The sequence below is a fragment of the Ursus americanus genome, chromosome 14 (assembly GCF_024610735.1).
Source record: "Ursus americanus isolate L20-20 chromosome 14, mUrsAme1.1.p, whole genome shotgun sequence".
In the NCBI taxonomy this organism is placed as follows: Eukaryota; Metazoa; Chordata; class Mammalia; order Carnivora; family Ursidae; genus Ursus; species Ursus americanus.
The window spans coordinates 51314196-51330000 of record NC_142140.1 but is presented as its reverse complement, the minus strand read 5'-3'; the positions used below and the strand labels follow the sequence as shown (position 1 = coordinate 51330000).

At 53.0% G+C, this 15805-nt stretch overlaps 2 protein-coding genes across 2 annotated transcripts in view; one reads left to right on the top strand and one right to left on the bottom strand.

Annotated features, from left to right (window-relative positions):
* Positions 1 to 7245, bottom strand: part of FARSA (phenylalanyl-tRNA synthetase subunit alpha) — a 9203-nt gene extending 1958 nt beyond the window's left edge. The window contains exons 1-12 of the mRNA XM_045774587.2: positions 7056 to 7245; positions 4809 to 4946; positions 4627 to 4725; positions 4428 to 4546; positions 3428 to 3520; positions 3215 to 3343; positions 3024 to 3139; positions 1578 to 1662; positions 1385 to 1484; positions 1126 to 1294; positions 940 to 1017; positions 671 to 785 (exon numbers count right to left, since the gene is read on the bottom strand). Coding sequence (XP_045630543.2) covers positions 671 to 785; positions 940 to 1017; positions 1126 to 1294; positions 1385 to 1484; positions 1578 to 1662; positions 3024 to 3139; positions 3215 to 3343; positions 3428 to 3520; positions 4428 to 4546; positions 4627 to 4725; positions 4809 to 4946; positions 7056 to 7202 — 1388 coding nt within the window. The 5' untranslated portion in view covers positions 7203 to 7245. The remainder of the gene's footprint in view (positions 1 to 670; positions 786 to 939; positions 1018 to 1125; positions 1295 to 1384; positions 1485 to 1577; positions 1663 to 3023; positions 3140 to 3214; positions 3344 to 3427; positions 3521 to 4427; positions 4547 to 4626; positions 4726 to 4808; positions 4947 to 7055) is intronic.
* Positions 7246 to 10207: 2962 nt separating this feature from the next.
* Positions 10208 to 14110, top strand: CALR (calreticulin). Its single transcript, XM_045774551.2, has 9 exons — positions 10208 to 10378; positions 10740 to 10841; positions 11028 to 11231; positions 11677 to 11771; positions 11862 to 12071; positions 12151 to 12264; positions 12359 to 12502; positions 13150 to 13242; positions 13328 to 14110. The coding sequence occupies exons 1-9, from the start codon at positions 10288 to 10290 to the stop codon at positions 13526 to 13528; spliced, it is 1254 nt and encodes a 417-aa protein (XP_045630507.1). The 5' UTR covers positions 10208 to 10287; the 3' UTR covers positions 13529 to 14110.
* Positions 14111 to 15805: the final 1695 nt, after the last annotated feature.

The following is a 15805-nucleotide window of genomic DNA, read 5'->3' as shown; positions in this document are numbered from 1 at the left end:
AGGGGAGGAAAACAGTTTTAATGCTACGTCAGGTCATGCTCTCCTCTGATCAAGCCCTCTCTGATGGTTCCCACCTCCGTAAAAGCCCAAGTTGTTCCCAGGGCTCACAAGGCCCTGAATGATTTGTCCTGTCACTTCTCCGCCCTCATCTCCTCCCACTCTACCTACTCCCTCCCTCCAGCCACACTGGCCTCCTCAATGTTCTCCAAATACAGCACACACATTCCTGCCTCCAGGTCTTTGCAGTGGCTGTTCCTGCTGCCTAGAATACTCTTCCCCAGATGTGCCCCTAGCTTACCCCTTCATCCATCTCTGGGCTTTGCTCAGACACTACCTCCTCCTTGAAGCCTTCCCTGATAACTGTCTCCTTAGCCTTCCCTGCTGTGTTCTCCGTTCAGCACTTGCTGGCTTCAGACACACTCTAAACTTTATTTGTTCAGTTTACTTGTTTATCTTGCTAACTGCCATCTTTCTCACTGCACTACGAGCCCAGCTTCACAGAGGCAGGGATGTGTGCTGTCATTCTCCTAGCATAGCACCAAGCATACAGCAGACGCTCACTAAAGGTTTGTCGAATGAAGAACAGATGCATGGGGCTGAAGGTCTGCAGGAGGGTCCCAGCAAGGCACCTGTGTGGCAGCCAAACACCCTAAGTGGTTTGGGCACTCACCGCTCCAGGGAGAGGCCCCAAGCAATGACTGACACATTTTCGGGAAGCCCCATGGGCAGCAGCATCTCAGGGCGGAAGAGCCCAGAATTCCCGACTTCCACCCACTTCTTCAAGCCTACAGGGGAGAGAGAAGGATAGAGCAGGTCTTGTGGATGACTTTGGGTCTGGCAGTGATTTTGGGAGTGGGCTCGGCAGTGACAGGGACCCAGGCTGAGCTGTGGGCAGCCTGAGCCATCCCTCCCCATCCCAGTACCAGGTTCCACCCTGACCTTGGTGGTAGCTGAACACCTCCATGCTGGGCTCCGTGTAGGGGTTGTAGGCCGGCTTGAAGCGCAGCTGGGTGATGCCTGGGCAGGGGAAGCAGGTGAGCAGAGGGGTGGAGGGTAAGCCTGGCGGCATGGCATCCTCCTGTGGCTCTCCTCACACCGCCCACTGCAGCCTGCCTGCCTGCCTACCCAGCTTGGTGAAGAACTGCCGCAGGACACCCATGAGATGGCCTAGGGTGAGGCCATGATCAGCCACCACGCCCTCGATCTGGTGGAACTCGGCCAGGTGTGTGGCATCCAGGGTCTCGTTTCGGAACACACGATCGATGGAGAAGTACTTGGTGGGCATGAAGGGCTTCTGGGGGTGACAGGCAGGCCAGGCCCGGGAGGTCAGAAGGTCGGCAGGACAGCCCCCTGCCTCCCCTCTCCCGCCCGGGCTGAGCTGCACCTTCTGGGCCAAGCGGTAGAGGGCGCGGGCGGTGGCCGACGTGGTATGCGTGCGCAGCAGGTTCTTCCGGGCCTCCTCCAGCTTCCAGGGGTACTTGTACCTTCGGGAGGACAAACGGGAAGTCCGTGTTGTGGCCTTCAGCCCCCCCAACCTTCCTCCCCCCTGACGCCCCGAAGTCCTGGTCCCGTCTCACCCCTGTGAGCCGTAGCCACCCTGAGAGTGGGTCCGCTTGACCCGATGGACGTAGTCCATTGGGAGCTGCAGGGCCTCAGCTGGATCTGGGCAGGACAGAGCATCATCTGGTCAGTCAAGGAGCATTTCGCAAACAGCCACTGCACAGAGGACAGACAGCAACATGTGCAGCTCCCACCCTTGCCACCCACAGCAGCCGGGGGATACCTGGGAACCCCCAAGTCAGTTACACACCCCCTCTGCCCAGAACCCTCCATCTCCCTGGGGCAGGGGGCGAGGGGTGGGGACAAAGCTCTCTCTTTGGCCACACTGTCCTGTCACTGCCCATTCCTAGTTGATCACTCCCTCTAGTTACAGGGCCTCCCAGCTGATCTGTGAGCATACCAGGCACATTCCAGCCTCCGGGCCTTTGCACAGGCCTTTCCCTCCTGGAACTTTCCTTCCCATATATGGTTCTCTCCCTGACCTCCTTTGCCCTTTACGTAAGTAAACAAAGACTTGATTTTAAGTTGACAGCCCCTTTCCCCTTCACTCTGTTTTCTGCCATCTTGTGTTACTGCATCTGCATATAACTCAGGATTTAATAAATATCTATCCTTCCAGGACACAGGTCTCACCAGGGCAAGGACTTCATGTTTCATTCATGGCTGTAATCCAGATGTTTAACAAAGACCTTGGCACACAGGAGGGGCTTAGCAACCATTTGTTGCGTGAAGGTGTGAATTCTTAAGATCCCTTTCCAGAAACATTAATTTTGGTGCACCTGAAAAGCTTGACATCAAATCCCAGCTCCACCACATCTAAGCTGTGTGACCCTGGGCAAGTGATGTTCCTTCCCTGAGCCCGTTTCCTCCTTTGTAAAAGAGAGCAAACAATGCTACTTTCTACAGTTGGCAGAATTAGAACAGAGACAGGTGTATGGTGAGACCTTAGTAAGTTTTGGGTGCTATGACAATGATGATAGCAATGCCATTATTACTCCTGGCCAGGTAACAGGCACTCACTAGCCTCCCCTGCCTCTGGTGGGCGGGGGGGTGGGGTGGTTAGCTAACAACCATTGTGGAAAGTCATTCAATTTCAGGCAGTACTAAACACTGTGAACAAAAGGAAAAATTGGGAACCACACCTGAAAACAAGGGATGAGGGACTTTTACAATTCAGGGGGAGAAGGGCATGTCAAGGTGGCCTCTGTAAGGTGACCCATCAGCAGAGGTTTGATGCTGGAGCCAGCCTTGAAGATCTGGGAGACGATGGTTCTTGGCAGACAACTGCTTGGCAGCGCAGGCAAGGGCCATGAAGTGGGCAGGAGGGGACATGGGAGGAGGTCACAGAGGTTGCCGGGACCAGCTCACGGCGGCCCGGCTGGCCGCACCGAGGATGCAATTTATTCTGTGAAATGAGTATGCCACTCCAAAAAGTTCTGGATTGCGCGGCCAGTTCCACCCACCTCGGAGGAAGAAGGTGTCGTGTTGGTCACGCGCCGGGTGCTGCTGGGGCTGGAAAAGTGCATCAAAGTTCCAGAAGGAGCTCTCAATGAAGTTGTCAGTCGGCATCTCTGTGAACCTGGAGGGAGATACAGCCTGACTGTGCTGCTGGTGCCCAGTGGCTGGGCCGGCCCCACCCCGGCCCCGTGCTCACCCCATCTCCAGGAAGATCTGCCGGAACTGCGTGCGGACCTTGAGGAGAGGGTGCAGGTGGCCGCTGTCTGGGAGGACGCCATGGGCCAAGAAGTTGTACGGCTTGAAGGGCCGGTCCCGCCAGGAGCCGCTGTTGAGGGATGCAGGGTACGTGGGCCTGGTGAGGGCTGCCCTCCCTCCCCGACCTGCCCCAGTTCCTGGGGCCACCCCCTACCTGGAGATCATCTCTGGGCTCAGCTCTGTCTCCTGCTTGGAGATGCTGGTGCTGAAGGCACTGCCTTTGCTCACCCAGTAGGTCTTCAGGGTCCTGTGGCCAGACAGGAGGAGGGGACACCATTGTCACCTCCTTCAAGAGGCTTCCCTTGATCTTCTAGCTGATGCTGACCCCAACACCAGCCACCAAGTCACTCTGCTTTATTTTCCTCCTGATATTCATCATCACCTGCAACCCTCTTATTCAGTCCATGCCTACATCCTTCTGTCGCTCACTTACTCATTCAACAAATACTTAATGAGAATCTACCACGTGCCAGGGTTTACTCAATGTACTGAGCATAGAGCTGAGCAAGAATAACAGGTAAACTCTCGGGGCGGGCTCTACTCCACTGAAATCATCCCACTACCTTGTGGAAAAGAGGCCATTTTATAACGAGGAAACTGAGGCCCAGAAAGACAGGTGAGTTGGCCAAGGTCACACAACCAATAAGTAAGTGCCAGAGCCAGGACCTGGACTGGGCAGCCCTCCTCCAGCCTATGTCCTCATAACCGCTATGCCACTCGGTATCTGCTCAAAGGGTATGTCAGCCCTGGGAAAGCAGAGCCTTAGGCCTGTCCAGGTCCCGGCATTCAATGAATTTCAGACATTGAAATCAGAGCTGTAAAGGAAATAAACATGGCACTCAGTATGGAGAGCAGAAGTGGCCAGCTTTTATGGAACTCAAAGGGAGAGAGGGGTGTCAGGATGGCCTCTTTAAGGTGACACATGGTTTGGTGCCCAAGCCTGGCTTAAGGGAAGACCATTCTCAGCAGAAGTCATGGCATGAGCAAAGGCCCTGAGGTGGCAGGAGCCTGGCATGAGTGCTTGACAACCCCATGGTAAAGCAGAGCTGGGAGGACACTGAGCACTGTGGCCCAGTGTGGGTGGGGCGACTCTGTCCCCCCAATCCCGAGGACCAAGTGGATGACACAGGATGGAAGGGGGGGCACCCACTCACACTTCAGTCAGCAGCTTTCTCTTCCTGAGCTCACTCCTTTCTTTCTCACCCAGCTTCTCAGCCTGCCCACCCTGCACCAGCTGGAGCCGCCGCTGCACCTCGTCCTCCACGCGGTCCACCTGCCGTGATGATGGGTGTGAGAGGCTGTGACGGCCAGGGGCCCACCTACTCGCCTGCCCCTCTGCATGCAGGGACTCACCACTCGGAACACCCGGGGCCCGTCGGCTGCACTCTTGTCCACGCGGATCCACTTGTTGGACATGGCCTTGCTGAAGCCCACCTTGCCACTGGGCAGTCGCTGGGGGAGCGAGGTCATAGTGAGCGAAGCACGAGGGCCACTTCACCCCATCACTTCCCTAGGCCTCGCCCCTAGGACCTTACCATGAGCTCGCTCTGGGCCAGGCCCTCCTGGGGGATGCTGTGAAATACCCGGGCCTCATGGCTGCCCTCCCGGGCCATCTCCTCGCCCTCGGCCGTAAGCTCCCAGCGCTTGGTGGAGCGCAGCTCAGCCTCAATGATCTGCGGGGAGATGGGGGGAGGGAAGACCCACAGTGACAGGGCTCAGAGCCAGGCACGCCCTCACCAAAGCGCTTAGGTTGCACAGTGCCTGAAACCAGCTTCACATCTGAGCTGCGCCACTTCCCAGGTGAGTGAACACCCCTTGCCGAGCCTCAGTTTCCCTTCTGTGACACAGGATAATGACGGAGATGGCTCACATCTCCCAGGGTGAAGTAAAGTACTAAGAATGGTACCTAGCAGGGGGCACCTGGGTGGCACAGCGGTTAAGCGTCTGCCTTCGGCTCAGGGCGTGATCCCGGCATTATGGGATCGAGCCCCACATCAGGCTCCTCCGCTAGGAGCCTGCTTCTTCCTCTCCCACTCCCCCTGCTTGTGTTCCCTCTCTCGCTGCCTGTCTCTATCTCTGTCAAATAAATAAATAAAATCTTTAAAAAAAAAAAAAAAAAAGAATGGTACCTAGCAAAAAATAAGTTCTTTCTATTGCTTTTAAATCTGAGAAGGTTTTTTAAGGTCCCAGGTGAACTGATTCGTTTCCACATTTAACACGTTTGCATCTCAGTGCCCAGGGTGTCAGAAAAGGGCGCCCTGTTACACACAGGAATCCAAAGTTCCATGATGAGGATGGGTTCAGGTCGTGCACAGAGAAGCAAGGCTGGGTGGGGCCCACAGGGCTTAGCTCCCTCTTCACTCTTAATTCCCAGCTCTGCTCCTTACTCCCTGTGTGACCTTGGGAAAGTTGCTTAACTTCCGTGAGCAAGTTTTCTTACCAGCAAGAGAAAGGTGTGATGGGCTCTACCCCAGGAAGTTTTCTTGAGTAATTATTGAATTAACATATGGAAAAGACGGAGAACGTCTAGCAGTACCAAATACTGCATGAACTCTAACCACTATTCCTATCATTGTCATCATTACCATGGCTGTGTTAGACCGAACCATAATAAATAGCCACTACTTAACCTTCTGTGACAACACAAGTCAATTTCACATTAATCAAGGTACTGTTACCCCATTCACAATGCCCTCTCTGCACTGATGACCCCAGGCTCTGCAGCCTGAACACTTAATTTCAAATCCACGTTTGCCTGTTCCTCTAGTGACATTGATCAAGTTACTGACCAGTGCTCGGAAGGTGTCCAGGCTGCAAAATGGAGATATCAGTGCTACCATCCTGGGTTAATGACAAGGACTAGACAATAAATAAGGCCGAGACCAAAGTGGGGCACAGAACATGAGCTTAATGAATATGCAGCCCGGTTATGTTCTCTGATTTGTAGCCCTGAGGATCCAGCTTACTGGGTGTGCCCACAGGCCTCTCAGAATCTTCCTCCTATGACTCTATCAACCTTTTACTTATCCAGGTCAAAAAAGGCTGGGCTTCATCCATGCTCTCCCTGCCTTGCCATGAATCTCCTTTCATTCCCTCTCCTGAATCTTCTCTCCATTCCACCTGCGTCCCCACAACCCAACACCATGCCCTCTAGCTTGGGGATGTACCAGCCTCTGCCTTTGGCCCCTCACCGCTAGTCCCACTCCTGACAATCCTTCCCCAAAGTGATGCAGACAGGTCACACATTTGACTGGCTCCAGCTCCTGCCATGGCTCTCCAGTACCCCCGTGAGATAAAGACCTACAAGGCCTTGCAAATTTTGGCTCTACTAATGCCTTTCTACACGTTTCCCATTTCTGCCATTGATCTCTGGAGCTTTTCTCCTCAGTGCAGAGGTCCGACTGAAGGTGATGACTATCACCTCCTCCAGAACGTTCTCCTTGACTCTCAAGCTTGGGCCAGGTGTCACCTCTGGGCTCCCTGTACTTCCGCCATCACTCGGAGGGTCACCTGAGTATCTCCCTTATTAGACCGCAACCTCCGTGAGGGCCAAGACCGCATCTTCCTCGTTCACCATCTTGCCCTCCCTAACGCCTACCATGTCTCAATGGACATTTACTGAGTGCAGAACGTGAGTGCTCCTGGGCTCTCACTTGTTCCAGACTCCCTGCCTGCGCACCCTAGGCTGGACTCCCGAAGGATTCTTCAGCAGGCAGGGCCTTCTGGGCAAGGGGACTACAGGTGCCAAAGCGAGGAGGCCCGGCATCACGGGCCCGACTCACCTCGCCCAGCGCTTGCAGGCTCTTCACGGCGCCCACCACGGCCTGGTGGTCCACGCCCAGCTTAGCCGCCAGCTCCGCGCTGTCCAGGCCTCCATCGGCTGCCTCTAGATGCCGGAGCAGCACCTCCGCCACCGGGCCGTCCGCCATGGCTGCGGCCAGCGTGCTCAGCGTGTCCCACCCGGGGCCTGAATAACCGGAACCGGAACCGGCGCCGGGAGTGTGTCGCCATCTTGCGTGTGGCGGACCGGTGGCCAGGCTCAAGACGCCGCCATCTTCGGTGTGGCGATTGAACCTTAGAGGGTGGGAGAGACTCAGTGCCTGCCTCCGCCCTAGCTAGACTAGTGGTGTCTGGTTGACCAGAGAGGCCAAAGTGCCCACGTCAAGGACAGAATCACAGCGTTGTTTTAAGTTTCATCCAGCCTCACTTCCAGCAGGCGGTGTGACCTTGGACTTTCCTCTCTCTGAGCCTAGGAGCCCTCTGCCCTTCTGGGATTCGCTCTTGGCCTGCAGGAGGGCTGTAGGTGGTGGGCTCCAGAGATGGTCATTCTGCTGATAGCAACGACTTATAAGTTTTTAAAGGGAGGCTAGGTAGGGACCATCCCTTTATAAAAGGGAGAGAGACTCACCTAATAATAGTTATAGTCAAGGTAGCAGCTAACCTGTATGGATATCTTGTGTCCTCTGTCCAGTACTAAGTGCTTCAGGTGTGTTATTTAATTTTCCCCAAAACTTTGATGTAGATATTAATTTAATCCCCCTTTCACAGTTGTGAAAATGGAGCCTAAGAGGGTGATACAACTTCCCCACAGTTCTACAAGCAGTTGGTAGAGATGGTGTCAGAAACTATGAACACCTCAGATCCCACTCCAATCTCTGCATGCTCTGAGAAGATCAATGTCAGGGCAATAATGGATACCCTAATTAGTACTGGCCTATAGAAATATAATGCAAGACACAAATCTAATTTTAAATTTTCTAGTGGCAATGTTCAAAACAAAATGGATGAAATTAAAGAATCTACCAAACCTAATACGTCCAAATTATCACTTCAATACTATAAAGTTACTAATGTAATATTTTACATTCTTTTTTTCACAGTAAGTCTCCAAAATTTGATGTGTGTTTTACACTTATGGCACATCTCAGTTGGAACCAGCTACTTTTCAAATACTCAATAGTCACATATGGCCAGTGGAGATTATAGTAGACGTGCAAGTAGATTCTAATCCCTTTTATGTCACTCAGCCAAGTCACTTAATCTTTCTGTGCCTGTTTCCTTGCCTGGGTAGAGATGATACAAGCCCAGGTTATTGTGAGATTTAAGTGAAATACTGTCCACACATGTATGCATACTTGCTAATACTAAATTGATTGTGGACCATGTGACAAGCACTATCATAAGTAGAACACCTTTACTCATTTAACCATCACCCTTATTATGTGAGCCTGAAAAGATCTTAGTAACCTAATATCACCCAATCCTGACCCTACAGTGAGGTCCTGATAAAAATTCAGTATGTGGATCTCCACGTCCCTTCTTAGCTTCGAAGCACTTACTTTGTTTTTATTTAATTCCTCCAAGAGTCTTTCCGTCATACAGCAAGTAGGTTCTAACCCTCTTCCATGCCAGGTGCTGCAAGAGACACTGGGGGTTGGTGAAGTAAGACAGTCACAGTGTCTACCCTCAAGCAGGAAGCACCAAGCTCATGTGTGCAGGACATATGGTGGAAGGGAGGGAAGGTGGGAGGGTCACTGGCAGGCCTGGAGTGATCACCCCAGATTGGGGCTCCTCATGAGGGGGTGCAGGTTGGGTGATACTGGATATGCCTGGGGCAGAGCCCCAACTTCTCCAAGACTCCCCATTCCTCCTTTTTCTTTGTCCCCACCACTATCAAGGAAGCACTCCTTCCCCACTCTTTTGCCAGGATTCCCTCCTTCCACACTCCATTTCCATGTTACCAGGTCCAGGGCCTGTTTGCTTAGAGTTTGGGAAACCCCCAGACCTCCTTCCTGCTTCCTGCAGCTTGGGGGCAGGGAAATGGTGTCAGTCACTGTCAGTCACGTGCCTCTGGCTCAGAAGACTCTAGTCTCAGGGGTCCTGCCCATCTCCCCTGGACTTTATCTTCTCCACCATCTGCCTGGTTTCTTTTTTTTCTTCTCCAACGGAACCCCCCTCCTCTCCTCTTTAGCCGTTTAATTGCAAAAGCCAGGCCGTTTGCGGGAGACCACAGGCAGCGACCCCTTTACCGGCTGAGGGAGGGTTTAAAGGAGAGGCGGCAATGAGGAACAACCCTACCAAACTCTAGGAGCCACAGGCCATAGTCACATCTTCAAGCCTTCTAGTCTTCCTTCTCTCTGTCCCAGGGCAGCCCTAACAGCTTTGAAAGCGGTTCTGTAGGGCGGCACCTAGCCAAGGTTGCTCCTTCTAGCCTCTTAGGGGCTCCTGTGACTTCAGAGGCTAAGTGACTTTCCCCAGTCACACAGCGGCAGTCTGACAGGCTGTCAGAGCACTAGGGACCACTAAGGACCAGAGAAGAGAGAGCTGGCATTTTACTCGCTAGCCTGCAAGGCTGTGGCACTGGGGTAAGTGAAGACCCAGCGCCCCAGCCCCTGAGCGCTGGTGCCCTCTCTGCCCCATCCTGCCCTGGGGCGGGGGAGAGCGAGAGCGAGCACGTCGGAGTGAGGGCTCCCCAACTGCAGAGTAGAAAGTGGTTAGGAAAACCTTGCCCACACCTCCCCGCAGAGGGATGAAAGAGGGCGAGCTCGGGCAGGGTCCCGGTGCAGCGCGGTGACACCCGCACACGCACGCGTTCTTTAAACGCCGGGACCAGAAGCTAAGCGCGCGGGCTAGGGCGGGGTTGGGTCGAGGTCTGGTCACATGACCTGGGCTTAGGGGCTCGAGGCCCCCACCACACCGGTGGGAGGCCCCCACAACGCGTGGTCGACCTTCATTGGCCAGTTGTGTGGCCAATAGAAATCGGCCATCTGGGAACCCTGCGTTCCGAGGCACAGCCTAACATGCTCGGACGACAAGGGCCCAATGGAAAGTCAGGGCCTTGGCCGCAGACCAATGACAAGGTGCGGAGGGCGGGACAAGAGGCCGGGCCAGGTTGGTTTGAGAGGCGGGAGGCTATAAAAGCGCGCGGCCGGCGGCAGCGTCTGCCCCTACTGCAGAGCCGCCGCCGGAGGAGAGATTTAAAGGGCCCGCGCGCCGCCGCCCCCTCGGCCCGCCATGCTGCTACCCGTGCCGCTGCTGCTCGGCCTTCTCGGCCTGGCCGCTGCCGAGCCCGCCATCTACTTCAAGGAGCAGTTTCTGGACGGAGGTAAGGCCTGGTCCCGTCTCGAGGCCGTCCCGACGACGAAGGCGGCCCCTCAGCCTAGGTCTGCGTTGTACCCCTGTAATTACTGCTTAGAGGACCAATACGGTGGTCTCCGGGGACGACAGCCGCAAGCGAGCCTCCCTTCCATGTCCCTGGGGAGCGTCGAGGGTGCAGCGAGCTCCCGCGGCGGAGTTAGGATTCGCTGGCGGAGCCCTTAAGCCATTGAAGGTGTCAAACTAGAGGCTGGGGTGGGGTCAGTCAAGGGGCATTTGTTTCCTAGTCTTCAGCAGTTTGAGGCCACTGGCGGATATTCGGTGGGGAGAGATCCGTACGGCCGCACTGACCTGCTCTTTTGATTCCCTAGATGGGTGGACCGACCGCTGGATCGAATCCAAACACAAGTCAGATTTTGGTAAATTTGTCCTTAGTTCCGGCAAGTTCTACGGTGACCAGGAGAAGGATAAAGGTAAGAGCCTGGGGCGGGTGGGTGTTCAGATTCAGGAGGACTTCCTGGGGGAAGCCCTGCACAAGACACAGCCTGGGTATCCCCACAAGCAGGGCAGGGGTTGGAAGGGGCCGTCCTCTGTGTCTCCAATGCTTAGGGTCCTGGAGGCTGGGGCTGAGCCATGACCTCACTATGGTCTCCTGCTAGGGCTGCAGACAAGCCAGGATGCCCGCTTTTACGCTTTGTCGGCCAGATTTGAGCCCTTCAGTAACAAGGGCCAGACACTGGTGGTGCAGTTCACCGTGAAACACGAACAGAACATCGACTGTGGGGGCGGCTACGTGAAGCTCTTTCCAGATGGTTTGGACCAGACCGACATGCACGGAGACTCTGAATACAACATAATGTTTGGTGAGGGGCCCCGCCCTGGTGCTGACCTTTGATCCTTACAGGGAGACTGAAATCTCAGGGGTTCCTTAAAGCCCCCCACAGGTAGTTTTGAGAACATGAGACATAACTTATGTAGTTAAGGCTTGTGTTTAGAAGGGAGACGGAGCATTGCATTGTTATTGTTGATCTGAAACTGTTAGTTTACGGGATTTTCTGAAGCTATGTCCTGATATTACCAGTGAGGGCATTAAATCCTAGAGTCGGGTTTTTTGTTTTGTTTGTTTTTTACTTTTTCCTTTTTAAAAGTCTCCGTGTTTGGCTCTTTAGAACCCATCAGGGTCTGATTCCTGCCTTATGATCCTTTATAGACCTGAATTTAAGAACCAAGTCTTCCTTTTGTAAAAGGGGGGGGAGCTTTGCAATGGCGGGCACCTCCTTGCTTTAACTGAACCCGCTTTTCACCTAGGCCCCGATATCTGTGGCCCCGGCACCAAGAAGGTTCACGTCATCTTCAACTACAAGGGCAAGAACGTGCTGATCAACAAGGACATTCGTTGCAAGGTGTGACTGGGGGTGGTGACAAATGGCTGATGGGGGAGTCTCAGAGGCCAGCCCTGGTGGGCGGGGCCACTCATCTCCCACCCTCTTCAGGATGATGAATTCACACACCTGTATACCCTGATTGTGCGGCCGGATAACACCTATGAGGTGAAGATTGACAACAGCCAGGTGGAATCAGGCTCCTTGGAGGATGATTGGGACTTCCTCCCTCCCAAGAAGATAAAGGATCCTGATGCTTCGAAGCCTGAAGACTGGGATGAGCGGGCCAAGATTGATGACCCCACAGACTCCAAGCCTGAGGTTGGTGCTTGGGCAGAGGCTCCCCACATGGAGGGTGCACAGGACAGCTGGGTTGACTGACATTTTTGTGTATCCTCAGGACTGGGACAAGCCCGAGCACATCCCTGACCCTGATGCTAAAAAGCCAGAGGACTGGGATGAAGAGATGGACGGAGAGTGGGAACCACCTGTGATTCAGAACCCTGAGTACAAGGTGAGTCAGGCTCTGAGCAGGGTGGGGGTGCGGGGTGCACAGTGGGGAGCCCACTGACCTCCACTCAACCACTATTTCCCTTCCCCTTCTGCAGGGCGAGTGGAAGCCCCGGCAGATCGACAACCCAGATTACAAGGGCACTTGGATCCACCCAGAGATTGACAACCCTGAGTATTCCCCTGATAGCAACATCTATGCCTATGAGAACTTTGCTGTTCTGGGCTTAGATCTCTGGCAGGTAAGAGAGGGGCTTCCTGGAGTACTGCAGGGTCATCCAGGAGGAAACGGATGGTAGTAGCATTCAACTGCGGGCATATCTGAGCCCAAACTGCTTTTCCTGAAGAATTTCCTGGTCTGTCTTTAATGGAGTTCTCACAGCACCCACTTTGAAGTTCTGCTTATTACGTGCCGGATACCTAAGTTTTTTCACACAGACTTGTTTAACTACCCTTAACAACTAGAAGTTGGTTAGATAGCCTTGTTAAAAAATTAGTTTCAGGGTTACTTGTTTGAGTTAGTTGGTACAACATGCAAGTTTTGATCTCACAGGCATGAGTTCAAGCCTCACATTGGGAGTAGAGCCTACTGGGAAAAAAAAAATGTGACTACTAGAAGAAATTTAGAAAAATTCCATTTCAGGGGGACTGAATTTTTGTCAGTTTTATTCACTAATAAACATTTTGTGCCTAGAATGATGCCTGGCATGTAGTAGGTACTAGAAAAATATTTGAAGAGACTGAAAGACCCGATTTTACAGATGAAGAAATTGAAGGGGCATTGTGTAGTTGTCATGGGAACATGTGGGGCTGGGGGGGGCTTGTCCAAGGCCAGGGATATCCGATATCCCCTCTGACCACTTCTCCATCAATCCTTCTGCCCCCCCAGGTCAAGTCTGGCACCATCTTTGACAACTTCCTTATCACCAACGATGAAGCATATGCAGAGGAGTTTGGAAATGAGACCTGGGGTGTCACGAAGGTGGGACCAGGGTCTGGTCCTGGGCTTGGGGGTGGGTAGGACTGGTGGCTGGGGCCAGGCCCTAAGGTGTGTGGTCTCTGTGCAGGCAGCAGAAAAGCAGATGAAGGACAAGCAGGACGAGGAGCAGAGGCTAAAGGAGGAGGAAGAGGACAAAAAGCGCAAGGAAGAGGAGGAGGCAGACAAGGAAGATGAGGAAGACAAGGATGAGGATGAGGAGGATGAAGATGACAAGGAGGAGGAGGAAGAGGAAGATGCTGCCGCTGGCCAGGCCAAGGATGAGCTGTAGGGGCCACGCCGCTGCCTCGAGGGCTGGACTGAGGCCTGAGCGCTCCCGCTGCAGAGCCGGCTGCGCCAAATAATGTCTCTATGAGACTGGAGAACTTTCATTTTTTTCCAGGCGGGTTCTGATTTGGGGTGGATTTTGTTTTTTTTTTTTTCTCCCCTCTTTTTTTTTTTTAAACTGATGTTTTGTCTTTGATTCTCCTTTAGTCCTTATTCCTGATCCTCATCTTTCTTGATTGACATCTTTGCCTTCCTCTGTCCCCTTCTCTCCCCAGATCCCTTAGTTTCCCTCCAACCTGAGGGGGCAGGGGAGTGTGGAAGAGAAGCCCCAGGCCCAAGATTCCATCTGCTTTCCTTCCTGGATCCCAGAGGGGGGCAGGAGAAGAGGGTGGCATCCCCAGCCCCCAGCACTGAGGAAGAACAGGGCTCCTAGGGCCTGAGCTCTGACCCCTACCTACCATCTCCCTTTTTCCCCTGCTCCCAGGACTGGGCCACTTCTGGGTGGGGCAGTGGGTTCTGGCTTGGCTCACACTGAGAATGTAAGGACTACAAACAAAATTTCTATTAAATTAAGTTTTGTGTCTTCCTCCTGTGTCTCCTTCTGGGGGAGGTGACTCTCGAGTAAGGCTCATTTTCCACCAGCTAAAGTGTTGGTTGAATGTCCCATAAAGTTCCAGGGCTGTTGTTTACCCCCACAACTTCAAACCAGTGGGAGAAGGATTGTTATAAATGCCATTACATTACAAATACTCAACGTATTAACTCATTGAGTCTTTGCACCAAACTGGTGAGTTTTGTTTCTAGTAACCAGTTCAGTTTGATGAGGAGGCTGAGCTCCAGAATTTAAGGAGTAGGGCAGGGCTATGAACCCACATTGTGGCAGCATTTCATGCCCTCCATTTTACACTCAACCATATATACCTCTTAACTGTTAATGAGCGAGACTACGTAGAACGATTGGACCATTTTAAACGTTTTCTTAATACCAGTCAGTATTAGAAGCTATTCCTTTTATAATAATATAGGTGCAGACATGGTAAATAGTGTGTTGGTGATCTCAGAATTCTTACAGGGAAAGAGATGGCCCCTAGGAGGGTGCAGAGATGACAGACCAACAAGGTCTAGGCTCCCTGAGGCTTAGCCCATCTCTTGGGGTTCACGAGGCTGCCACTGAAGTCCAGTAGGTGGTCTGGAGGTCATGTCCGTTGTTGCAGGAGAGAGGCAAGAAACCCTCAACAGCCTGGCCTACTGTGGTGGAAACGTCTAGGCTCTGCCTGCGGTGAAGGGAAAAACAACAGGACCTGGTTACAGTTGGGCAATGGGTGAGGTGTCCGGTAACTGCCTGGTACTGGGCTTGAGTTGAGTACTTGAAGCTAAAGAGCAGGTTTGGAGGCATGTAATGGTCATTTCAGGATGGGAGGGCCTCCACCAGTAATGGAGATACTCTCAGCCTTACCTCCATCCAGTCCCCCAAAGCACCATCTTCAACTAAAGTTTTGGCCAACTAATCCTTAAATTCCTTGTTCGTTGGATGGGCCTCCATGCTTCCTACCTATGTCCTGTGGCCCAGCTCCACCCTTCTGGGAAGCCTCTAGAACTGGTGCATCCAGGGAATGGTTATGGAGAGAATTCTGTATTCAATGTAGGGAGACCTTGAAAGGTGACGTTTCCTTAAACACTTGTGGGGTCCGACTGGGGATAATGGGGTGAACAAAGTGGTTGGGGAAGGAGCAGCAGAGAGGTGGGACACCCAGGAGCTAGTACTGTAGGTTCATTCCAAAAATCCAGTTCTTCAGGAATGAAGGAGGCCCCAAACTGGCCCCTTGTCCCTGCTTCCACAGCCAAATGTGGTTTTTAGAATTTTCATTTTTTAATTGTTAGTGACCTTTTGAGTATCTTTTCCAGTCCTGAGTAAGGGTTCCTATGAGGGTGGCCACACCAGAACAAAACTAATTTTGGAGACAAAAAAAAAGAAACCTTCATAGAAAAAATACAAATATCTACAAGTACATGAAAAAATTTGTTCAATGTAATAAACAGAAACTCATAAGGGCATCAAACGGGGCCACGTCGGAGCCATTTTGTGGCTGTATGACGTCACCTCTAACGGCATGGCGTCACTCTAGTAAGCCACGTGATGTGTACGCGTGCTGAATGAGAAGCTACCTCCGGAAGCCGAGTTTAGTCTGCGCATGCCTGACCAAAGGCCTCACTCTTGCGCATGCCCACCAAGGCTAAGGGGGGGGCCGCAGGTCACGTGCTCTGGTGGTCCGCGCGCGCA